Genomic DNA, 26186 nt, shown 5'->3' with positions numbered 1-26186 from the left:
GTTAAAATGCGCAACTCTTTCCCACTGAATGATGTCGAAAGGTTAGGAGCCATGGCTCTACCTGGGGCCCAGGTGCTTGGAAACCCTTTATGGGCTGTTCTGTCCAGCACTTTGGAATGCAAACTCCCTTGAGCAAGCCCTTGTTAGCATAGTTTCACCAGTGGCCTGTCTGTCTAAGGTAGTCAGCGAATATTAAAATAGTCCTAATAATAAAAGCACTCAGTCAACCATATAGCCCCCTTACTGAGGGGAGGAGGAGAATAGCTCACTTTCTCTGGAGGGCCTGAGAAGGATCAGTTTACAGGCGTCAGCATGGGGTGTGACCCTTCTTCCTTCTCTCCATCTTGGCGCTGGCACGTGCCTCTGGTGACCATCATCTCACATTAGCCCACGGTCTGGGCAGAAAACATTACCGGCGCTCCTTTTCTCCCCCACCCAAAACATTCTCAGTCCTTTCACTGACCTGGCTTCTGATTGGAGGCTCGTTGCTTCAGATAATGACCTCCAGGACCCCTCTGTGGGTTACAGCCTGTTTGTATTACTCTTACCGCAGCTTAAGACGCCTGCAGTGGGGAGTAAGGAAAAGGAAAAGACCAGCATTTTCAACATCCCCAGGTACCAGAAGCACAGAAGACTGACAGCATTCCAGCTACCTGAGTGGGTCCAGGGCTGGCAGCTGCCCATGTGTCCCTTGCAGACAAGCTGTTCGTTAAGATGAGGGATCTTTTTCAGTATGTCGCCTGCTTCTTTGCATTTTTCTCTACTGGGTTCTTGGTTGTGGCCACCTGGACAGACTGTTGGATGGTGAATGCAGATGACTCCCTGGAGGTAAGAAGTCAGCGCTTCTTTTACTGACCCAAGCCTGTCCACCTTTTCTCTAAGCCCCACTGGCCCATTACATTCACTAGGACTAAGATAGTAATAATAGCCAACATGGTTGGACTTGCTTCTTACTTACTACTTACTGAGTCTTTACATTATTAGCTTATGTAATTCTCACAGCTCATCTATGAGGTAGGTATTGTTGTTATCCCATTTTACAGATGAGGTAACTGAATAAGCCCTTTTTCATAAAGGTAAATTTACACAAGCGTAATTATATAAGCTCTCCAGAAATTCACCTCTTCCATTGCTGCATATACCAAATTGGATAACATTCCATTAACATCCTTTCTCACAAACAGAAATTTGTTAACCTTGAAGACAGCATTAAAAGTAGTATGACAGACTTTCTTAAGGAGTGATCATCTAAATGTTGATCAAGTGATCAAACTCAAGTTATATAAAACCTACCCAATTACTGTGCAATGGAAAAAATGTCATTGTAAGGAGTTCCAAGTAGGAGAAAACATTCTCTGGGAAACCAAGTTTTTCTACTGTGTCCCAAAGTACAGGAGACAGATATGGGTTTAAGAAACCCTCTTTTAAAAATGAGTTGCTCTTGGGAACCTACTCTTCATGTACAAGATGAGTGAGTGGTTCATATTTGAAAATTTTATTTTTCTCACTGGAGAAGCTCTGAAAGAAGTAGTTTTCAAATTTAGAATTATTTTCTGTGGCTATAGGAATCTGAGAGAGGTAAAACTAAGTAAAAATCAATTCTTCAGACTCAGCAACTATTCATTTGTAAGGTTTCAAAAAGCGTAGGTGAGAAAAAGAAACAATATATCAGGAACTCACTGAGAATATACAGCAACTCACTATGTTCTCCTACGTACATCCTGAATGCAACAATTTACTCTAGCAAATGCTATACGTTTATGAAGTTTAAGAAAGATACCTGAGGGCAAGTTTTTATATTTTTTCTTCTAATTTTATTTATTAAACTCCCAAGTTGGAGTTTCAAATGGAAAGTAATAATCTTTTGTTTTTCTGTGTATTATTTTTGTGTTTTATTTTTTTCTTGCTTTTAAATTTCCTCTGACTCTTACATGGTATTTCAAAACCAAGAGAGTTTTAAGTGCTTCTTTAGCACTAGAAAATTATTTTTCTGAAAATTGTGATAGAACTGAAATAGTATAAAGGATATCTGCTGTATGTTAATCCAGTGATGCATTATTTGGCCATGCACATAAGTGGTGAATGAAAAAAACAAACCAAAACTGTCCTTTGAACAGTACTCAGAAAAGTGCAGATAGAAATGTTCTGCTGCCATTAGCTTGCTAGAGTATGGGCTGCCAGTAGTAGGTGATGAATAGAGAGATATGTTGGACTTGAGCTCACTTAAAATTATGTTTTTAAAAACATGCAAAATCTCATCTAAAAGCATTCTTAAAATATTTTCCAAAACAATTTGAAAATCTTTCTCCTTAAGCTGATGGAACTGCTAACTTCACTTGATAAGAAATGAAAGTTTAGAAAGGGTCAGACCTTGCTGAGACGGATTGGGAGTTCTGGCATTTAAAGTGCCTTCTTGCTTTCATCTCAGTACATACAACCAATCTTCCCTCTGTTCTGTGCAAGAACACTTCTAGGTAAAATGAGTGGAATGAGTAGTCTAGTTTATTCACCTTGAGTAAATCCTTGCTAACCTCGGACTATAGTTTAGTAGTTCTTAGCTTCTTTCATATTTCCCATACTTGAGATGTATTGCAATAAATCTTCATATTTCCCATACTTGAGATGTATTGCAATAAATCTTCCCCATTAAAAGAAGAACCCTTTAGTCATTTGTAGAGATGTGGATGGATCTAGAGACTGTCATACAGAGTGAAGTAAGTCAGAAAGAGAAAAACAAATATTGTATATTAATGCATATATGTGGAACCTAGAAAAATGGTACAGATGAACCGGTTTGCAGGGCAGAAATAGAGACACAGATGTAGAGAACAAATGTATGGACACCAAGGGGGGAAAGCGGCGGGGGGTGGGGGTGGGATGAATTGGGAGATTGGCATTGACATGTATACACTAATATGTATAAAATGGATAACTAATAAGAACCTGTTGTATAAAAAAATAAATAATATTCTAAAATTAAAAAAAAAAGAAGAACCCTTTAACAAATGAGGCCCCCTTCTCTCCAACAGTCTCTTTATTTGTCAGTATTTTTAAAGGGACATGGAACTCGCATAACAATTACTCCTTCAGTTGGCTAGCATATAAAGTCATAATATTATCCATAAATGTCAAGGTTCTGATACTCACTGACTCAATTTTACTGTTTTGTCTCTTTGCTTCCTTCCTTGTGCATATATCGTTGTTGGTCCCTATTAACAACTCACTTTAAACAACTACTGGACAAAAATTGACACAATAAAAGGGCTTTTAAAAAAAAGCATACCCATAGAAAATTTAAAGAAAAAGGAATATAATGAATTTTTTGCTTTGTTAATCTTTGACAGTGATGTAGGCATCAGTGTTGGAAAATGGATTCTGTAGTTCAGTTCAACATAACAAACGTGAAATGTATGTCATTTCAAAGGTGCCGTGCAAATCCTCCAAGGGCAGTCAAAGCTAAAGCAAGAACCATTCCTGCCTTTCATGAGCGCACATTTAGGGAGGAACAAAGATGCACATGAAACTCTAATAGAGGGTGTAGGCCAATTCATATTTGAGAAAGAAATGAACAAAGCAAAGAAGAGAGAGCGATTATTTCCCGTCAGGAGCACTGAGACAGGCCTCAGGGGGGAAAAGACATTTGAACAAAGCGTCAGAAAAGATGCCAAGGATTTCAAAAGTTAGAAATGGCAGCAGAGGTCTTCCGAGAGAGGACAAATAACAAAACCACAGGCTAAAGGTGAGTAACAGGGAGCAAGAAGCAGAGCTCAGGTATCCTTTTGACTTACTAGAGAATACTCAAAATACTACAAAATAGTATGGGGCCTCATTTATACCTGTCCTTAAGAGGTTAAACAAAGTAAAAACATTAGGAAAAAGAAATAGCACACGGAATTGTGCACAGTCCCAAGTCAGGGACCAGGGGTCCTGAGCTACTATGCTGCTCCTGTCATTCTTGATTCATGTGTGTCTTGGGGAAGACTGATGTGTGAAGAGAACCTGGGTTTTGAAATTATTCCAGCCTGTGTTCGCATCTTAACTGTCTTCTATTGAGCAGTCATAGCTCGTGTCTTCAGCTCAGTTTCCTCAATTATAAAATGAAGTTGAACTCAGTTGTTTTAAGGTCCTTTTTAGTCCTACATTCTTTAACAGCAGAACTCCTTGACTATGACTATGTCTAGAGACATGACTATGTCTTTCAGAGAGATGGCCAGCCGCTGGAGAACTGATGGCATCTAGAGCCTCCCTAGAAATTTCCACTAGGAAATCTAGTGTGAATAGTCTTCATTTTTCTGTTAACTTTATATGCTCTTTCTTCCTATTTCCCACTCTACTTCTCTCCTTACTTTTTTTCTTCCTTCCTTTCTTCTTTCCTCCCTGCCGCCTTCCTCTTTCTTCTTCTTCCTCTTCTCCCTTCCTTCTCCCCCCTTCTCCCTTTTCCTCCCTTTTAAAAAACCTTTCATGCCCTACTTCTCTTTTATTCTTCTTTTTCTACCCCCACCCTTCTCCTTCATCTCTTTATCTCTCTTTTGTGCTCCCCTTTTTTTTCTTTTCTTTCTATAATCTTTCTTTTTTTTTTTTTTTTTTTTTTTTTTTTTTTTTTTTTTTTTTTTTTTTTTTAAACATCTTTATTGGAGTATAATTGCTTTACATTGCTGTGTTAGTTTCTGCTGTATAACAAAGTGAATCAGCTATACATATACATATATCCCCATATCCCCTCCCTCTTGCATCTCCCTCCCACCCTCCCTATCCCACCCCTCTAGGTGGTCACAAAGCACCAAGCTGATCTCCCTGTGCTATGCGGCTGCTTCCAACTAGCTATCTATTTTACATTTGGTAGTGTATATATGTCAGTGCCATTCTCTCACTTCGTCCCAGCTTACCCTTCCCCCTCCCCGTGTCCTCAAGTCCCTTCTCTACTTCTGTGTCTTTATTCCTGTCCTACCCCTAGGTTCTTCAGAACCCTGTTTTTTTTTTTTTTTTTAAATTATATTTATAATTGACCTACAACGTTATGTAAGCAACTTTTACACGACACAGTGATTTGATATTTCTATACATTTCAAAATGATCACCATGGTAAGTCTAGTTACAATCTGTCATCATACAAAAATGTTATAGTTATTGACTATATTCCCCACACTGTATATTTCATACTCTTGACGCACTTATTTTGCAACTAGAAGTTTGTACCTCTTAATCTCCCTTACCTATTTCTTTACTTCTCCCACACCCAACGCCTGTGGCAACCATCTGGTTTTTTTTTCTCTGTATCTATAATCCTGCTTTTTGTTTTATTAAGCTTGTTCATTTATTTTGTCTTTTGGATTCCACATATAAGTGAAATCATACAGTATTTGTCTTTGTCTGACTTATTTCACTTGGAATAATACCTTCTAGATCCATCCATGTTGTTGTAAATGGCAAGATTTACATTGTGTGTATATATATATATATGTGTGTATGCATGCACACACACACACACATACACACACACACACCCCACATCTTCTTTTTCCATACATCTATTGATGGGCACTAAGGTTGCTTCCATATCTTGGCTGTTTAAAATAATGCTGCAATGAACATCGGGGTGCATATATCTTTCTAATTAATGTTTTTGTTTTCTTCATGTAAATCCCCAGGCTAGGTCATGTGGTAGTTCTATTTTTAATTTTTGCGGGGACTCACCATACTGTTTTCCATAGTGGCTACATTAATTTACATTCTCACCAGAGTGCACAAGGGTTCCCTTTTCTCCACACCCTTGCCAACACTTATTTGTTGTCTTTTTTGGTAATAACCATTCTGACAGGTGTGAGGTGTTACCTCATTGTGGTCTTGATTTCCATTTCTCTGATGATTAGTGATGTTGAACATCGTTTTGTGTGCCTGTTGTCCATCTGTATGTCTTCTTTGGGAAAATGCCTATTCAGGTATCTGCCCTTTTTTTAATCAGGTTGTTTGTTTTTCTGCTTTGTGAGTTCTTTGCATAATTTGTATATTAACCCCTTTTCAGATATACTGTTTGCAAATATCTTCTCCCTTTCAGTAGGTGGCCTTTTAATTTTGTTGATAGTTTCCTTTGCTGGGCAAAAGCTTTTTAGTGTGATTAGGTCCCATTTGTTTATTTTTGTTTTTGTCTCCCTTGCCTGAGAAGACATATCCAAAAAAAAGAAAAAAAAAGATTAAAATTAATGTCAGAAAGCTTACTGCTTATATTTTCTTCTAGAAGTTTTATGGTTCCAGGTCTTATATTTAAATCTTTCTTTTGTGTTTCTTGCCTAGAGAAGTTCCTTTAGCAGTTGTTGTAGAGCTGGTTTGGTGGTGCTGAACTCTCTCAGCTTTTGCTTGTCTCTAAAGGTTTTAATTTCTCCATCAAATCTGAATGAGATCCTTGCTGGGTAGAGTAATCTTGGTTGTAGGTTTTTCTCCTTCAACACTTTCAATATGTCCTGCCACTCCCTTCTGGCTTGCAGAGTTTCTGCTGAAAGATCAGCTGTTAACCTTATGGGGATTCCCTTGTGTGTTATTTGTTGTTTTTCCCTTGCTGCTTTTAATATGTTTTCTTTGTATTTAATTTTTGACAGTTTGATTAATATGTGTCTTGGCGTATTTCTCCTTGGATTTATCCTGTATGGGACTCTCTGTGCTTCCTGGACTTGATTAACTATTTCCTTTCCCATATTAGGGAAGTTTTCAACTATAATCTCTTCAAATATTTTCTCAGTCCCTTTCTTTTTCTCTTCTTCTTCTGGAACCCCTATAATTCGAATGTTGGTGCGTTTAATGTTGTCCCAGAGGTCTCTGAGACTGTCCTCAGTTCTTTTCATTCTTTTTTCTTTATTCTGCTCTGCATTAGTTATTTCCACTATTTTATCTTCCAGGTCACTTATCCGTTCTTCTGCCTCAGTTATTCTGCTATTGATCCCATCTAGAGTACTTTTAATTTCATTTATTGTGTTGTTCATCGTTGCTTGTTTCATCTTTAGTTCTTCTAGGTCCTTGTTAACTGATTCTTGCATTTTGTCCATTCTATTGTCCATTCTATCTCCAAGATTTCGGATCAACCTTACTATCATTATTCTGAATTCTTTTTCAGGTAGACTGCCTATTTCCTCTTTATTTGTTAGGTCTGATGGGTTTTTATCTTGCTCCTTCATCTGCGGTGTGTTTTTCTGTCTTTTCATTTTGCTTATCTTACTATGTTTGGGGTCTCCTTTTTTGCAGGCTGAAGGTTCGTAGTTCCTGTTGTTTTTTGTGTCTGTCCCCAGTGGCTAAGGTTGGTTCAGTGGGTTGTGTAGGCTTCCTGGTGGAGGGTAGTAGTGCCTGTGTTCTGGTGGATGAGGCTAGATCTTGTCTTTCTGGTGGGCAGGTCCACGTCTGGTGGTGTGTTTTGGGGTGTCTGTAGACTTATTATGATTTTGGGCCGCCTCTCTGCTAATGGGTGGGGTTGTGTTCCTGTCTTGCTAGTTGTTTGGCATAGGATGTCCAGCACTGTAGCTTGCTGGTCGTTGAGTGAAGCTGGGTGCTGGCGTTGAGATGGAAATCTCTCGGAAATTTTTGCTGTTTGATATTATGTGCAGCTGGAAGGTCTCTTGTGGATCAGTGTCCTGAAGTTGGCTCTCCCACCTCAGAGGCACAGCACTGACTCCTGGCTGCAGCACCAAGAGCCTTTCATCCACAGGGCTCCTTAATTTGGGATGATTGGTTGTCTGTTCAGGTATTCCACAGATGCAGGGTATATCAAGTTGATTGTGGAGCTTTAATCCGCTGCTTCTGAGGCTGCTGGGAGAGATTTCCCTTTCTCTTCTTTGTTCTCACAGCTCCCAGGGGCTCAGCTTTGGATTTAGCCCCGCCTGTGCGTGTAGGTCACCGGAGGGCGTCTGTTCTTTGCTCAGACAGGACGGGGTCAAAGGAGCCGCTGATTCGGAGGCTCTGGCTCACTCAGGCCCGGGGGTAGGGAGGGGCACGGAGTGCGGGGCGGGCCCGCGGCGGCAGAGGCCGGCGAGACGTTGCAGCCTGAGGCGCGCCTGTGCGTTCTCCCGGGGGAGCCGTCCCTGGATCCCGGGACCCCGGCAGTGGCGGGCTGCACAGGCTCCCCGGAAGGGCGTGTGGCTAGTGACCTGCGCTCGCACACAGGCCTCCCGGTGGCGGCAGCAGCGGCCCTAGCGTCTCATGTCTGTCTCTGGGCTCCGCACTTTTAGCCGCGCCTCGCGCCCGTCCCTGGAGCTCTCTCAAGCAGCGTTCTTAATCCCCTCTCCTCGTGCACCAGGAAACAAAGAGGGACGTAAAAGTCTCTTGCCTCTTCGGCAGTTCCAGACTTCTCCCCGGACTCTCTCCCGGCCAGCCGCGGTGCACTAACGCCCTGCAGGCTGTGTTCACGCCGCCAACCTCAGTCCTCTCCCGGCGCTCCGACAAAAGCCGGAGCCTCAGCTCCCAGTCCCGCCCGCCCCGGCAGGCGAGCAGACAAGCCTCTCGGCTGGCGAGTTCCGGTCGGCCCGATCCTCTGCGCTGGAATCTGCCCGCTTTGCCCTCCGCACCCCTGTTGCTGTGCTCTCCTCCGCGGCTCCCAAGCTCCCCCACTCCGCCTCCCGAAGCCTCCACCCGCGAAGGGGCTTCCTAGTGTGTGGACACTTTTCCTCCTTCACAGCTCTCTCCCGCTGGTGCAGGACCCGTCCCTATCCTTTTGTCTCTGTTTAGTTTTTTCTTTTGCCCTACCCAGGTACGTGGGGGGTTTCTTGCCTTTTGGGAGGTCTGAGGTCTTCTGCCAGCGTTCAGTAGATGCTCTGTAGGAGTTGTTCCACGCGTAGATGTATTTCTGGTGTATCTGTGGGGAGGAACGTGATCTCCGCGTCTTACTCTTCCGCCATCTTCCTTCTCATCCTCTATAATCTTTCATTCCACAAATGCTCTTTGATACCTACTCTCTACTTGGTACTGTGGTGGGTACAGGTTATGAAGGAGGATGAAACTTGGATCTTCCTTAGGTTTCTCCCAGCATATTGGCAGAGACAGACAGGCAAACTGATAGACAGTATGATATGACCAGTGCTATGATTACAGATAACTCTGAGTGGCCAGCTCACTTAGTCGTGTATAATCAGTGAAGGTTACCCAGAAGAAATATCTAAACTAGGCTTGAAGAACAAGTGAAGGGGGAAGAAAAAGTAGAGAGTATTGCATGCACAGGACATGATATAGGCAGAGATCTAGGTATGAGAGTGCTGTATGTTTATCACTTTGGACATATTGGAAAAAGTTTCCAACATAAGGAAGAGAATATAAGGGCCGGATCATTGAGGGCTTGTGTTCATGTAATATATAGATCTTATACCATAGACAAGGGTGGTTCACTGTAAGAAAACATATATGTGTGTTTTAGAAAGAGCAATCATCCTGGCTAATGTGGGGAATGATTAGAAAGGGTAAAATGAATTATAGGGAGATCAACTAGGCAGCTTTTCCCATAAAACAGGAGGAAAACATTGATGGTCTGAACTAGTGTGGCAGCAAGCATAAAAAGGGTGCAAATGAACTTGTTTACAAAACAGAAGTAGAGTCACAGATGTAGAAAACAAACTTATGGGTACCAGGGGATAAGCAGGGAGGGATAAACTGGGAGACTGGGATTGACATATACACACTACTATATATAAAATAGATAACTAATAGGAACCTACTGTATAGCACAGGGAACTCTACTCAATACTCTGTAATGGCCTATATGGGAAAACAATCTGAAAAGAGTAGATATATGTATATGTATAACTGATTCACTTTGCTGTACATCTGAAACTAACACAACATTGTAAATCAACTATAATTCAATAAAAAATTTTTAAAAAGACATGAAGATATGGGAAACTAAAGAACTCAGATTGATGGGATTAATAATTGATTGCATGTGGGGAAAGAAGGCTGATGGAGAAGGAGAAGTAAAATTTGAAATCCACTTTACTGTTTTGGGGTAATTGGAGGAAGGATGGAACCACTCACCTAGAGCTGAAATGGAGGAAAATTAGTCTCTATACAGAAGTCATTAAGCAGCAACATCCCTGCACCATGACACTATTTTTTTCTTACTTAGATGGTTGCACAGCACCTTGAGGGGGCCAGGAAGGGAATGCTTTTCAGTGTGGATGTTTATAGGTTGGACTTGATGTTACAGGGACCTAAGATTAAATCCCACCCTGCCAGGCAGTAGCTGTGTGAATTTAGACAGATGTTTAAGTTGTGTAAAACTGCATTTCCTCTTCTATAAAGAGAGAGTAACAATATGCACATGGTAAGTGTCTTGTGAGGGTTAAATGAACCTGTGGATCTAGTTGACCGCAGTACCAGGCAAATACAAATCAGTCAATAAATGTTAACTATATTATCGTCTATTTGCAGTTTATTGTTTTGTTTTTGTTCTGGAGGAGGAGATGACATTTTGTACAATGTTCACTGAAGGGAGAAATATGCGATTTAAGTTTTGTTCCTATTTTCTCTATTGATTCTCTTGGACACATTTTGTTTACTTCTCTGAGCTGTGGTTTTTTCCATTTTTACACTTATGACTGTTCCCTTTTTGTCTAACCAGGGGAATAAGGCAGAGAATAGAGACAAAATAGCATAAGTTATATACTAAATACATTTTAAAAGAAAATAAATTATGAATTAATAACAAAAATATGTTAATTACATCATAAAATGTGTAATTCTTCATTATCCACAGTAAAATAGGAAAGTAGCTTCTTCACAGAATTACTGGTCTCTCAATTGTCAGAAAGAAAAAATGTTTTCACAAGTTTATTTCATTTTTCAGTTCAACTTTTGTTAATTATTTACTGAGAATTTGTCATGTACCAAGCACTGTTATGATTAAAATTTTATGACCTCAAATGAAAGGTAATCCACATTTGGATTTATTTTATCTTCATTACCAGGTTCTCCCCTGTGATTTCTATTTTAATTAATGATGCTACAATTCTTCCATACATAAATATTGAAATTATTAGAGCTAGCATACACTCTGATTATATATACTTGGTTTGCTTTCCAACTGATTTTAAACTCCTTTAGCAGACATTTGAGCCTAGAAATATTCTTTAATTTGCCTCATGGTCTCCTACAGCTCCTAGCACCCCCTTCCACATAATGGGAACTCAGGATGCATTTGTTAATATGAAGTGAATGGGTACCTAGTATGATACTTGACATACTTACTAAAAGAATGAATAAATGAGTGAAATATAATGTGAAGTGATATTTGGAAATCTCATGTTGAACACTAAATAAGAAGTATCTCTGTAGAAATACCATCACTTTTTCTTAGGGAAGATCTTTCATCTTGCTGCAGTTTAAATTTTTTCAAGATATGGATTTGGTCCCTCTTTTTAATCAGATAGGAAAAAAGAGCCAATCCCCTGAGATGTATAATAAAGTTGGTGAAGAGTGTATTCCTACCTAGAAAATATAGCTTTTCTTCCTGGTGCTTCAAAGAGGGAAAGAAATTAAGAAAAAGAGAGAGAGAAAAGGAAATTAATATTTTGTAATAATTCACTCAACGTAAATTGTGATCTCTGCCACTGGCCAGTAATCTTTGCAAAGTTGTGATTCCATACTTTCATAAGGAAAACATTCTAAAATGATTAAATGTATGACTTAAATTAAATAATAAATATTAAAATGGAAATATTTATATAGTCCATATATGTAAATTAGGTAATATGACCATGAAGGCCGCAAACATTATATTAATACCTAAGAAGTTTGCATTATCCCATTCTTGCCGTGTGTGCCTTTAGCCAGTGATCCACAGCTAAGCAAGAAGAGCTAAACCAAATATATTTTAGCAAATAAACTCATGGTACATAAATGGAGTAAAAAAGAAAGGTGACATCTATTTTATTTATTTTAATCTTGTTTTCTCATCCTTATAAATACCTGTCTTGAGTTCTTTTAGGCCCTGGGATAGTAAGAAAAAGAAAAGAAAATGTAAAAATTAAAAGTTCAGAACTTTAGTATGAAAAATTCAAATGCCTTTCTGTTCCAAGTGAAAATGTTTCATGTTTTAGTGGTAAAACATTATTTACTATAGTATTATTAAAACTTTTGCACCCAATAAATATATTCAATTAAGTACTGGAAACAAGTAAGTTGCATCTTCAGCATTAAAGCACACTAGCACAGGGATGGTAAAGTGGTATGAAAACTATAACTCTATTTTATGCATACGCACGGTGGTTTTTAAAAGAATGTATCTTCATGACATCCCATTTTTCTTTTGGCTAATGATTATTCTTCCTATATATATTATATTTACACACAAATCCCAATGCACATGCATTTATAACATAATGCATAGTGACAAAGAAAGACCTTGTTTGATGTGGTCAACCAAGAAAAAACATTTACTAAGCCTGCTGTGTATAATTACTATATATATTGGGTTGGCCAAATGGTTGGTTCCTTTTTTTCCATAAGATGGCTCTAGTAACACTTAGTTGTCTTTTAAATTCATTCAAAACAATTTTGTTAGATTGTATATGACAGCTGTCATATCAGAGTGCATTTAAAAAAGACTTATCAAAATTGGTGAATTTTTGTGTAGCCATTTTAATATTGAAGACGGAAGAAAAAAAGCAATGTTTTCAGCATATTATGCTTTATTATTTCAAGAAAGGTAAGAAAGGTAAAAATGCAACCTAAATGCAAGATTTGTGCAGCATATGGAGAAGGTGCTGTGACTGGTTGAAGGTGTCAAAAGTTGTTCGCCAAGTTTTGTGCTGGAGATTTCTCTCTGGACGATGCTCCATGGTTGGGTAGAGCAATTAAAGTTGATAGCAAACACATTGAGACATTAATTGAGAACAATCAACGTTGTACCACATGGGAGACAGCAGACATACTCAAAATATCCAAATCAAGCTTTGAAAACCATTTGCACCAGCTTGGTTATGTGAATCGCTTTGATGTTTGAGTTCTACATAAGGTAAGCGAGAAAAACCTTCTTGACCATTTTTCCGCATGCGATTCTTTACTTAAACATAATGAAAACGTTCCGTTTTTAAAACAAATTTTGACGGGCGATGAAAAGCGGATACTGTACAATAATGTGGAACAGAAGAGATCGTGGTGCAGGTGAAATGAACCACCACCAACCACACCAAAGGCCAGTCTTTATCCAAAGAAGGTGATGCTGTGTATATGGTGGGATTGGAAGGGAGTCCTCTATTATGAGTTGCTTCTGGAAAACCAAATGATTAATTCCAACAAGTACTGCTCCCAATTAGACCAAATGAAAGCAGCACTCGATGAAAAGCATCTGGAATTCGTCAACAGAAAACGCATCATCTTCCATCAGGATAACACAAGACCGCATGTTTGTTTGATGACCAGGCAAAAACTGTTACAGGTTGGCTGGGAAGTTCTTCATTCATCCACCGTATTCACCAGACATTACACCTTCAGATTTCCATTTATTTTGGTCTTTACAAAATTCTCTTAATGAAAAAAATTCAATGCCTGGAAGATTGTAAAAGGCATTTGGGAAAAAAAAAAAGGCATTTGGAACAGTTCTTTGCTCAGAAAGATAAAAAGTTTGGGGAAGATTGAATTATGAAGTTGCCTGAAAAGTGGCAGAAAGTAGTGGAACAAAACGGTGAATACATTGTTCAATAAAATTCTTGGTGAAAATGAAAAATGTGGTTTTTTTTTTTACTTAAAAACCGAAGACACTTTTTGGCCAACCCAATATATATATATATATATATATATGTAAATTTCTCCTATGTAACAGGAGGAGAAAATGCCAATTAATTAAAGTATTTTTAAGTTTCTCTCTTCTCAAAAGATATATAAAATATATGGAGGCATGACAGGCACACTCAAAACTGCAGAAGATAAGACAATGCAGGCAAAATTGTGTGTTGCCACTTGTAAATATTTTCAGAGGGATAAGAAAAAGGAAATTGGCAAAGGCTAGGATAGAGAAAAGAGAAACCTTAATTGGAAACTGCTAAAGAGGTTAGAATAAGAAATTCCAGGATTAAGGAATTAATTTATGCCATTATAAACTCAACTAGGAAGAGGGACCATCAGTCCCTCTTCCCGAAAGTTTCCTGAAACTATTTTTCTATGTGGTATCCTGCTCATCCTTAGTATTGTGGTAAACACTTTCCAGAGCCAGTTGAGTAGACAGGGTCCAGGCTGACACCAAATCAGCATAAACCCTCTGGTCTCAATAATATTTCTTTAACTCCTGGATTTAGACGTTCTAGTCTGTTCAGTCAAGTCAAAAGGACATATTAAGCCTCAACTGTGTGTACAGTGTATCAGTAACCATTTTCTATGCCAAGTGAGAAATGAGAGTTCATGTGTATGAATTAGAAAAATTGACAAATATTTTCCCTCAGTAAACATCTTTTGAGCATCTATTATATACTGAGAAGGCGGATTTGTAAGCTCCTTGAAGCAAGGTGCCATGCCTATCTTGGTCATTGCTGTATCCCCAGCACTTAGCCGGTTGACTGACACATGACAGACATTTAGTGAACATAGTTTGAAAGGCAGACTTGGGAGACAGATGCACATAAATGCACATAGAAAGATAATGCAATATTATAAATGCTATAGAAATATGGACTAGTTACTGTGGGATCCAAGAAGAGATTAACTCCAGCTGGAGAGACTGGGAGAATCTCATGGAAGAAGGGATATCTTTGAGGTGAGATTTAAATGACAGGGAGAAATTTGAAGATCCACTCAGCTCCTGCTAATTGCTGCTACGTGCAGCCAGGGAGTCCAGGTGGCCAGACTGACCAAGTTTCCAAGGGAAGCCAGAAATCTGTACTCTTCTGTAAAATCTCTCTGTTTCACTGTTGGCAGGTAATTAATATTAAGAAATTTAGGTTGGCCTCATGTTTGTGACTTGCACGTTTATTGCCACATCTTGGATAAACTGACTTCTTCCCACTTCAGGACCAACAGATATTTATTGAAATGATATAAAAATTCCCTGAGTATTATTTTATATGTTATTTATTAATATATGAATCACATGTTAAGAGCACAAAGATTAAATTTGTAATCGTCTATTTTGGACAACGCTGTGAGATAAAATTATTAGTTAACATTGTTTTCACCCGTTAAATAAGGTTAACTGTAGTATTTTAAGCATGAGTCTGCTTTGTAAGAACTTTGCCTTAAAACTTTAAAGAATGTAGATTTGCTTGTTTTAGAGAGTTCTTAATAAGCCATTGTACAACAGGAGGATAAGTGAAGATTCTAAATTATAGGCAAGGAGGGCTTTCCTAAATGTGATGAATAACGAACAGTCTTTTAACCTTGTATTTTGTGCACAAAGGCACCTTTAAGGGTGTCTCCAGTAAGTGCTATATTAACACAGAAGTTTAGTTAATTACAGCCGCTATTCTCACGTACCTTAACTGAGTGTGAATACCAAGCAATCTAATATTGTGCCCCTAAGCATTAATACCTAATGAAATTGGATTCCTTGTTTCCTTTAATGAGCTCATTGCTTTTCTAAATATGGTCATTGCAGGTAAATGATCAATAGCCTTGGAAATGACACCATTACTGGATTATTTTGGCAAGAAAAAAATACTCTTTTTAGTTTAAATATCCTCACATATATAGCTCAGCTCATTTCCTAAATAACCTCACATATAATGAGAATGACTATAGTAGGTTTTATTTGTTTGTTTCAGTGACTGAGTTAGACAGCAGGAAATTGGGGACAGTCACTCTCTGATTATAGAATAGGACTTCAGGTCCATATGACCTAGCTCAAATTGGAATCAACTGGATCCAGTGTGTTCCTGTTAATTGAGAGACTGAAGGGTAATAGGCTATGAGAAGGCTTGTCTTCTGTTGTGGTATAATAATTCAGTACAAATTGTCTCTACTATCCATTTCTTAGGGCTGCCATAACACATTGCCACAATTTGGTGACTTAACACAAGAGACAGTTTTCTCTTACAGTTCTGAAGGCCAGGATTTTGAAATCAAAGTTTTGGCAGGGCTACACCGCCTCTGAAGGCTCTAGAGGAGAATGCATTCCTCGCCTCTTCCAGCTTCTGGTGACGTAGGCATTCCTTGATGTGGGCCCACGTCACGCCAGTGTCTGTGTCTGTGGGCACATTGCTTCCTTCTCTTCTATCTGTCTCTCCTCTGTGTGTTTCTTCTTATAAGGACACTTGTCATTAGATTTAGGGCCCACCCTGGTAATCCAAGAGGATCTACTTTTCTCAAAACCCTTAATTTAACTACATATGCAAAGTCCCTTTTTCCAAATAAGGTCACATTCACAGGTTCTGGGAATTAGAACATGGATACATCTTTTGGGGGGCTGCCATTCTACCCATTGCATCTACCTTTCTCCACTTTCATATGGTTAGTTAGTAATGCTGAACTTAGTCACTACTCAGGTTACTATGCTGTTTAAGTACTTTACTAGTATTATCATTTATTGAGCAAATCATTTATGTTGTGTGTGTTTGTAATTTTTAATTCTTATAGTCACCCTAGCATTAGCTCCTTTATAAAGATAAGGAGATTGAGCTCAAAAAAGGTAAGGCCTTTCCAAGGATGCAACACAGCTAATAAGAGCGTCAATTTAAAGTCTGTGTTTTTTCAGTTATAGCTTAAATTTCATGTGCACGTAAGTTTAGATATTCACATCCTTCTTTAGAAATTGATATATTAGGTTTCGCAAGATGGATTTTCTTTATCAATATTTTGGTCTCTGTGGTGCCTCAGGTCAGATAATATTCCAACATTCTAAAACATCACTACTAGATTTAATCTTAGGAAGAGCAAGCCAAAGTGAGGTTTCATAGAATAATGGCCATAGGATGAGATTAAAGTTAGGGCTTACTACTTCACCCAAAACTATCTTCCAGTTTCCAATTCTGGAGTACTTTCACCTGAAGTAAAATTAGAATTAAAAAAAAATAGGTTTTAAGTATACTGCAATGCTTAAGAGCGTACACACAGACTGCTGTGTTTGAATCCTATCTCCTCCATTTAACTACACTTTCTGGGGTTATCACTTAACTTTCCTGTGCCTCCTTTTCCTTATTTGTAAAATGGACAGTAATAATGATAGATCACAGGATCCTCTAATTAATAAGTGAGGTGATAATACACTTAAACAGTAACTGCTTCAGAGTATAGATTCAATATAGAATTATTAATTATTACCAATTATAAGCATTTTACATACAAAGTGAAAATAGAAGTACAGCATTCAAAATTGTGATGGAGTAGCCAGCAGTAGAGTTTTATTTGGTGCACAGCACAGCTTCAAAGCATATGGGTCAAAGAGTTTCATAGCACAAATATTCTCTGATATAATTTTCTTTTGCAAATCAAATGTTTCATGTTCCTTCCTTTCTTCTCCGCACCCGTTATAATCTCCCTGCCTTTGCATTTCTCTTCCCACTCTGCTCTGTTATTTCTTCTTTCTTTAAGGAAAACTTTAAGCTTTCATTTTCCAAGATAATTTGTGGTTAAATCTTACTAAACTATTCCCAGATTGCCAAGGTAATGTGAATCTGTAATCAAATCAGAATAAACAATCATATTAGTTCTGTTCCATATGTACGAGCTCTGTCAAGAATACTTGAACACATTTTCTGTTGGCATGTTTACAATTCTAGGAAATCTATTTTGACTTGCAGCTTATAGGTAAAATATGAGAAGGCTCAGGACACTTGTACCTTTTAGCTCTAAGTGGTTACTTAGAATCATCTGTACAGCATTTCTAAGTAAAAGCGATTTATGACTGCAAGGTTGTATGAAATTAATGTTCAGTTTGTTTACATCCATCTCATAGCTTAAACATTGGTAGTCCATCAGTGGAGCAAGGAAGAAGTAGTATGGTCTTTATGTATAACTTTCTTCGACCATTATTTTAAATTTATGAACTTCATATATAATAACATGTTTCTTCATGGGACTCATTGTTCATGATGAAGAAAAATTAATATACATTCCTAATAGACTCAAGATGTCAGCAGTTATCACCTATTGTTATATTGATTTTTTTTTTTTTTGGATAAGTAAAGGTCAGCATATGGTAGTGAAATGAATTGTCGCCCTATTAAACTGACTCGATGATAGAACCAGCCATAGGCATTTGCATATGTTTAATTCTGATTTTATCCATCTTAGGCATGACTTCTTTCCGCCCCCCACCCCCAAATCAGGAAGTGATTTTACTTCCTGGTGGGGAAAGCCTTGAGTTGTTAGTGCTTAAGGGAAAATACTCTAAAATGCATTGTGTTTGTTGTAAATGAAATTCTGATCATGCTTGTAACCACTGTACTTTGCTATCAAACTCACAACAGCCAAGTTCTTCCTTTGATCAAGGTGAATTGAAGTGTGTCTGCCTGAGTTGTTTCACATGGTGTCTTCTCCAACATCTAGGTGAGCACAAAATGCCGAGGCCTCTGGTGGGAGTGTGTCACAAATGCTTTTGATGGGATTCGCACCTGTGATGAGTACGATTCTATACTTGCTGAACACCCCTGTACGTATGCCTTAGACATCACCCTTATCAGGGAGGGAAGACCAAAGGAAATTGAACTCAGGTTTCCATTATGTGTTTTTGTTTTTTTTACGATTCAATATTAAGTTTCTGTCCAGTTTTAAATGTTTCAAATAGAAATTTAGTTTATTTCTAAAATGTGAATTGAAACATTTTTAGCATATTTTATCTTTTCCCATGTATTTATAAATTCCTTTAGGGTAAAAATATTATCTTGTTCAGTTCTGCTATCCCACAGAGGGTCTTGTATAAGCCTACTACAGCAGGCTTATAGTAAACACTTTTTAAATTGAAATGAAATCTTCAGGGTGCAGTGATTTTATGATTAGAATTGACCGGTTAGATGAAAAGCATTTCGGAGATGTCTTTTAGCTATGACTTAGGTCAGATAGAAAGTTTACAGTATTTCAATGGATGACTTGCTAAGATAGAGAGACAGTGGATATAGAGGGCCAGAGACAGAGACAGAAAAACAAATAGGGAGAGAGATAGGCAAAGAGAGACACAGACTGTGGGATCAGGGAATGAAAAACATTGAAATATGTGACACATTCTTAGCAGAAATAATAAAGCCATCTCCTAGATCTTCCCTACCTTTAGCTTTAAATTATAATTAGGTGTTAACAAGGCCCATGTTTCTATGAATAAAAGATTTCATAGATCGAAAAACCTTATTATTGATTCTCTCAACTCTTCTCCATACCATTTATTTATTTATTTGTGTGTTTGTTTGTTTATTTACTTATTAGAACATCCAATCGTGCCAAGAAGTACTGGTGCTGTTATTAAAGCAAATTGGTTTTAGTCTCTTTCAAATCAAATGATGGGTGGTGGTACAATGTCACAACTTCTTTTCTCAAGATAAATGAAAAGTAAACCCTTAGAATGTGACTTTTCCCCTGAACAGCTATTTCGGTGCAGGGGAAAGCACTTAAAAGGAGCTGTGCTCTACAAATATCTTTCTCTGCCATTTAGGATTTGAGTGCCTGAAACATTTTTTAATTCATAAAGCTTTTATTTCATTTTTTAGAAAAAAGCCTTTTATGTTTTCCTCTTTTCTTCCCTTCTTGCACTAACCTAGTTCTATCTACAAAGAAGCATGATTTGGTCAATAGGAATGGGCATTCATGTTCACGTGGACCCTAGGCTATTGCAGAAATGCAGTTCTATGGTTAGAGTTGAGAAGAAAATAGAAAGATGAAATATTTCAAACTTTTAAATATTTGTTATATACATTTATGTAAGAAGAAAATAAAATTATTCACAAGCCTACTACACAGAGAAAACCACTGTTTATATTTTTAAATGGTCCTTTATCTTTTGCCTATACTATCTCACATTTGTCTTTTGATATATTTTTACCTATTACTTTCAAATAATATGCTAAAAATCCATTAATTTTCTTTAAAAAATTCCATCATATGCTTAAAGACTAGAGAGATGAAAATGAGTTCTTAGAAAATAATATAACTGTGCCCTCTAAGTTAGGATGTTACCTGTAAGAGAGTAGATTTTATTTTTAGTCTTGGTATCTTTTATACAATCACAATTAGATCACATTTCTCATTACCTTGTATGCTTAGAGTATTTAGACCCAGATGCATTTTTATTTATTTATTTATTTTTTGCGATACTCGGGCCTCTCACTGCTGTGGCCTCTCCCGTTGCGGAGCACAGGCTCCGGACACGCAGGCTCAGCGGCCATGGCTCACGGGTCCACCTGCTCCGTGGCATGTGGGATCTTCCCGGCCCGGGGCACGAACCCGTGTCCCCTGCATCGGCAGGCGGACTCTCAACCACTGTGCCACCAGGGAAGCCCCGAGATGCATTTTTTAGGGCTCCTGTTGATACTGTTAATTTGAACCCTTCTCTACCCCCCAAATCAGGGTATTTAACATTATTCTGGCAGCCAAATCTCAGATAATCTCCAGAAGGAAATTCCTGGCTGGCCAGCATTAGCAATCTCTTGCAGAGCTGCCCTCTTGGAACTGGGCTAGCCATGTGGCCCCTGGATGACACCATAGGCATGAGTCCTGTAGTTCCACAGAGAATCTGAGACACACTTTGTATGGGAGCAAGGGTCAGAGAGGGGAAAACCAGGGCCAACAATGATTTCAGGGCACCCCATCCAGATAGCAACCCTGGCCCTGTTGATCCCAGGTTCCAGAAGAGGACTTAGAAAATTTCAAGAGAGGCACTCCAAAATGTGGGACCACTTAGTTTGGGGTGCTGAATAGGAAGCCCACTTATATATAACATTTGAGGATCAAGGAGATCTGCTAAAATATAAAAACTCATAACACCTAATGAGTTACATAGTTTTCTCTTTCCTTAATTTTGAAGAAAACAAAATGAACTTTAGATTTGGCCTAAATTTGAAATTTGAGCCTAAATTTTAAAAAATAATGTCAAATTTTGAGATCTTAAATATTCACCTATTAATAAGGTAGAAACTGATTTTATGCATTGATTTCCTCTCTTAGATGGATTATAAAAATAATTTTGAAATGAGGAAAATTGGCCACATTTTCACAAGCCATCTATAACTAAATAGCCCCTAAAGTTGCCTCATCATTGAGGAAAAATTATTTCAATACAAGGAAACTCCAGGTCACTATGAAAATAAAACATAATTATGATACCATCAAAGGAATAAATTTTATTACTCCTCTCCAGTAGCCAGCTAAAGTAACAATAGTTCTGACTTCAGATACTTAACCCTCCATTTGTGGCAACCTTATTCTTGTTTTAATTTAGTGTCACTGGGACTCACAGGTGAGGAGGCTTTCACAGTTGATGATGCTCCCATTGCAGATGACTGCTACTATTTTACTTCTATGTACCTGATCTTCTCTTTCCTGGACTTTCTACCACATATTCTCATTGGCCATAGCTTTAAAATATGCTTCGTTGACAATGCAAGGTTGAAGGGTTAATGCAGAGTGTTGGCCAAGAAGGGTCACCACCTGAAGGAATAAAAGAAAATAAATAGTCTTCTGTTTAATAATGGAAGCTCCTTCTCCTTCTAAAGATCTGCTGATGGCTCCTACCTGAACTGGCAAGAGATGTCTTGAAGTATTTTATTCTGCTCCCCTATTTTAACCAATGTGTTACATTTTTTCAATAAAACTTCAAACAAATGTAGTGATTATTTATTTATTGAATACTTATTGGTTGTCTTCAGAAGAAGAGATACTCTACTTTCAATTCAGCATTAAGCTAATACTTGTGAATGAGACTTATTCCAAAACAGGAGGCAAAAAGGAAATAGTTATTTAGTCCCCACCATATGCCAGGCATTTTACTAGATGGTCAACAAGACTATAATAAGCAGTCCTTAACCAAATAATACTGTTGATAGTCTCGTACTATTTTTGCATTTTATGAAAAATTAAGGGTATTTATTTTCAAGTTCATGCATATTTAAAGTCTGATTTTATTCGGTGGGCATGTGTTAATGTATGTGGTTGTCTGTTTTTTGGTGTACCTCTGTGTATTAACATGTCTCCTTCCTCTGACTATGCTGAAACCACATGCTCTGATCTTCTAGTGAAGCTGGTGGTAACTCGGGCGCTGATGATTACTGCAGATATTTTAGCTGGATTTGGATTTATTATCCTGCTCCTTGGTCTTGACTGTGTGAAATTCCTCCCTGATGAGCCATACATCAAAGTCCGCATCTGCTTTGTTGCTGGAACCACATTACTTATAGCAGGTATTGGTCTGGACTAGTGATGGGGATAAAGATACTCAACTAAGGTCTTGGGATGAAGAAGGGTGCTGTTCTGAAGTAGTTCATTTTAGGATAATATTTGACTTGCTTTTCTAGATTGAAGGAATAAGGAGCACATGTACCAACCCTACTTTCCTTAGTTTTGGAATCAGAGAATTAATCTTTTGTTAATATCCCTGGTCAGGGTTTATTGAAGTCCTCAAACTATTTTTTAACTATTTTAAAAGTTATATAAAGCTTTAACTTAAAAAAAAATTGTGATTATTCCTGAAGTTAAATCCTAAAATAAGCCTCCAGCCGCCACCTTCTTGCCTGCACACGCCCTTATCAGTTCTTCTTGGCAATGAACTAAATTGTACCAAGTCCTGTGTTAGGCTTTTCTCATGTGCCAACTCATATGATCATAACTGTAACAATAAACAGATTATGCTCTTATCTCTACTTAAGAAGCTGGTGAATAAATGGAGTTCTGAAGACATAAATCAAGCATGAGTAATAAACAATAAATCAAGAATCACTTTATATGGTGTTTATTAGTGAATCAGCAAAATTGATATTTTACTGAGGTCTGTCATCAAATTCAATTTAGTCTTCCTTTATCGTCATGTCTTTTTTGGATCATAATACAAGTTGGGAGGAAGTACACTGTGAAAGAAATCAAAGTGTAGGAAGATTGAAAACCAATGAGTCTACCCTTCAGAGAGAAAACCATCTTCTTTTATGGTAGCAGCAAAAAGTTAGCAAATGCTTGCAGGTATATATATGTATGTGTATATATATATATATATATATATATATAAAATGTGTGACCTTAGGCCAGTTAATCTGTCTCCTTTTCTTGGTCTACAAATTAGCGTGAAGCCTCAGCAATAATATCTACTCCTAATTGTTGTTGTAAAGATCTCAATGTGGGCAGAGTAAGCCCATAGCTGAAAGTCTCACCCATCACATAGTCAAGAGTGGGGCCTCCCTGATATTTTCACACAAGGCCCTAAGGATCCTTAGGTTGTACTAAAAAATCACAAGAATTTAGCACTTTGTTTTCCTTTTAAAGGTATTCATTCCCATATCCAGCCTAGTGATAACATAAAGCTTTTGTATGTTAACAACGTGTTCATGTAACACATTTAACCATCATTTAATGCTTTGCAATTTTATTCTAGAATGCTTTTTGAGACATCACTAATCTACTCCATTTTTTATAAAATAGCAAAATGAACTAAATTTAAAGAAAAATAAGTCACTGAAGAAAATCCCTGCAGGAACGGCTAAAGAGATACTCAAATTGCCAGAGATGGCCAAAGCCTTGGAATCCTCATTTGAAATTAGTATGCCATGTATATATTTATATGTATACACACACACACATATATATATGCACACACATAGATATATACACACAACTAAAAGTGGGGTCTTTTTGCTCGCCACTCAAAAGCCAATAAAGAGGTAAAGATGGTGTAAAGGAAAGTTTGCTTTATTTTGGATGCAGGCAACCAGTGGGGAGGGCAGACACCTGTCCAAAGGCTGACCACCCCTCCACGCCCCGACAATCAGGGAGCAAGAGCTTTTATAGGTGGAGGGAAGGGGCTACATGTAGAAACAGTACAGTCAGCTCTGACAGCCATCTTGAAATTGGTCATCAGTGGTCTGACCAGCATCATCTTGATTGTTTTAAGTACAGTTAATCTTCAGTTCCATGGTCAGTTTGTTCCCATTTCTTTAAGGCCAGTTCCCAGAATTGTGGCAGCTTATGTCATGGCTACAGTCTGCTCATCATATAGTTAACTTCTTCCACCTGGTAGGGGTTTCAGTATCTATAAAACAGCCCACAGGATATGGCTCAGAGTACTATCCATAGCCCTTGAGAAGGAACTAAAGGTCCTTGACTTTGCTTACTGACTAAACTATCATTGTTTTGTCCTGACTGCTTTTTTTTCTTCTGCATTTTCTCACATCTCTGATTAAGCTTATTCTTTGGCTAAAGTTTTTCCACAGACAAAAGGCAGGCGGAGGACGTGGGGGAGAAAGGACCATAAGGTCCTGCTCCGTTTCACACACACATATATATATGTGTGTATATATGTGTGTGTGTGTGTGTGTGTGTATATATATATGCATATGTATATATATGCACACATATATATGTATATGTATATATACCAAAATCTGTTTCTAAGTTTCGGAAAAAAGTTTTCATCCTAAACCTATGGGTTACAGTATTATGGGAAAGGTGTGGTAATTTACACCCTGTATTTTAATGGTTACTATGTGTTCATGATCTAGTCCTTCTTAAACTTCTTGCATTAAACAATTGAGAAAAGAATGCAATTAAATTGTGACTTCAATAGATATCACAGACAGACTTACTAGAGAAAAAATGTGAGAGTTTCTTGGGGGTTACAGATTTCAGAAGCACCATTTTCATATAGCCTTTTGTCTGACAACTCGCCACTCTTTTTTCTTACCTCTGAGCCCTGGCATGCAATTTATACCTTTAAAGCAAGAGGACTCTAGTGGCATTGTTTCAAGACAATCAATTTTCAGAAAGACTAATCTGTGAGAATTAAATTTTATTTAAGATGGACAAAATTTCTTAGTCTATCCTAATATGGTGTGGGAGTGTTAGATAAATTTTCAATTTCTACTTTAGTTATTTGTTTTTAACCTCAAAGTACTAAAATGAAGGACTTTAAAAACATAGTTTCCATATGGGTGCTGATTATGTAGCTGACATAACTTCAGTCATGGGGCTGGGGAGCCATAGAATACTCTTAAATACAATACAGTAGAATACTCTTAAATCTCCTTGGATTTAAATTTTTAAAAGGCCTGCATTATTTTTAGCAATTTTCATCTCCTTCAGGTGCCCCGGGAATCATTGGCTCTGTGTGGTATGCTGTTGATGTTTATGTGGAACGTTCTTCTCTGGTTTTGCACAATATATTTCTTGGCATCCAATATAAGTTTGGTTGGTCCTGTTGGCTTGGAATGGCTGGGTCTCTGGGATGCTTCTTGGCTGGTGCTGTCCTCACATGCTGCTTATACCTCTTCAAAGGTAAGAACAAAATAAAATAGCACACTTCCTTGCCTCCAGTATCATTCCTCCCAACCCAATGGAAACACAACTCACCAGCTCAAACTAATGTTGATAACTTGATCCCTACCTATTACCATTAGAAATTTCAGTTGTTCAAGGACGACTGATTTGCAGTACTAGAACCTTACTATCCTGTTAGTGGTATATTTGTTGAAAAGAAAAACAAAGAATACTACAGCTACAACTGTATCTAACATTCAAATATATAATGGTTATTTTGATGTGTTATAATCTTATATATCTCACTTCACCCAATCAACTAAATTTATATCTACAATTTATATCTACAGAGAAGTAAACAGAGAGCCAAGTCAAATGCATACTTGTTATTAAAAAGTGTGATGTGTTACTATTGGGTTTCTTAAAATGTCACTGAAAAAAAACAAGGAAATCCCTCTTCTCATAAGAAAGAAAAGAAAAGGAAATTACTTGATTGAATTTTAAATCTAAAAATAACTTTCCAGTTGAAAATCTTAGAGTTTCTTCTAGGTTCTTAGATGATTCCTTCTTATAATATTTATATTATTGCCTCTTTTGGGTAAGAGTATATAAAATTACATTTTCCCCAAAACTTTACTGAGCCATAATTATTTTTATATCACCATGTTTATCTCTTCCAAACAGATGTTGGACCTGAGAGGAACTATCCTTATTCCAGGAGGAAAGGCTATTCAACTACAGCTGTTTCCATGGCCCAGTCATATGCAGCCCCTCGGACACAGACTGCCAAAATGTATGCTGTAGACACTAGAGTGTGAAGTGACACATATCAGTCAGTGTGTATATGTTGT

At 37.8% G+C, this 26186-nt stretch overlaps 1 protein-coding gene across 1 annotated transcript; it reads left to right on the top strand.

The window, feature by feature from the left end:
- Nucleotides 1-663: 663 nt before the first annotated feature.
- Nucleotides 664-26153, top strand: CLDN16 (claudin 16). The gene is made up of 5 exons (XM_030856645.2): nt 664-828; nt 18442-18544; nt 22113-22277; nt 25162-25353; nt 26020-26153. Exons 1-5 carry the CDS (start codon nt 715-717, stop codon nt 26151-26153), a joined length of 708 nt encoding a protein of 235 aa, XP_030712505.2. The 5' UTR covers nt 664-714.
- Nucleotides 26154-26186: the final 33 nt, after the last annotated feature.

Source organism: Globicephala melas, chromosome 4, assembly GCF_963455315.2.
Source record: "Globicephala melas chromosome 4, mGloMel1.2, whole genome shotgun sequence".
NCBI lineage: Eukaryota > Metazoa > Chordata > Mammalia > Artiodactyla > Delphinidae > Globicephala > Globicephala melas.
The sequence above is the reverse complement of the archived record's forward strand: the minus strand, read 5'-3'. Positions and strand labels throughout refer to the sequence as shown.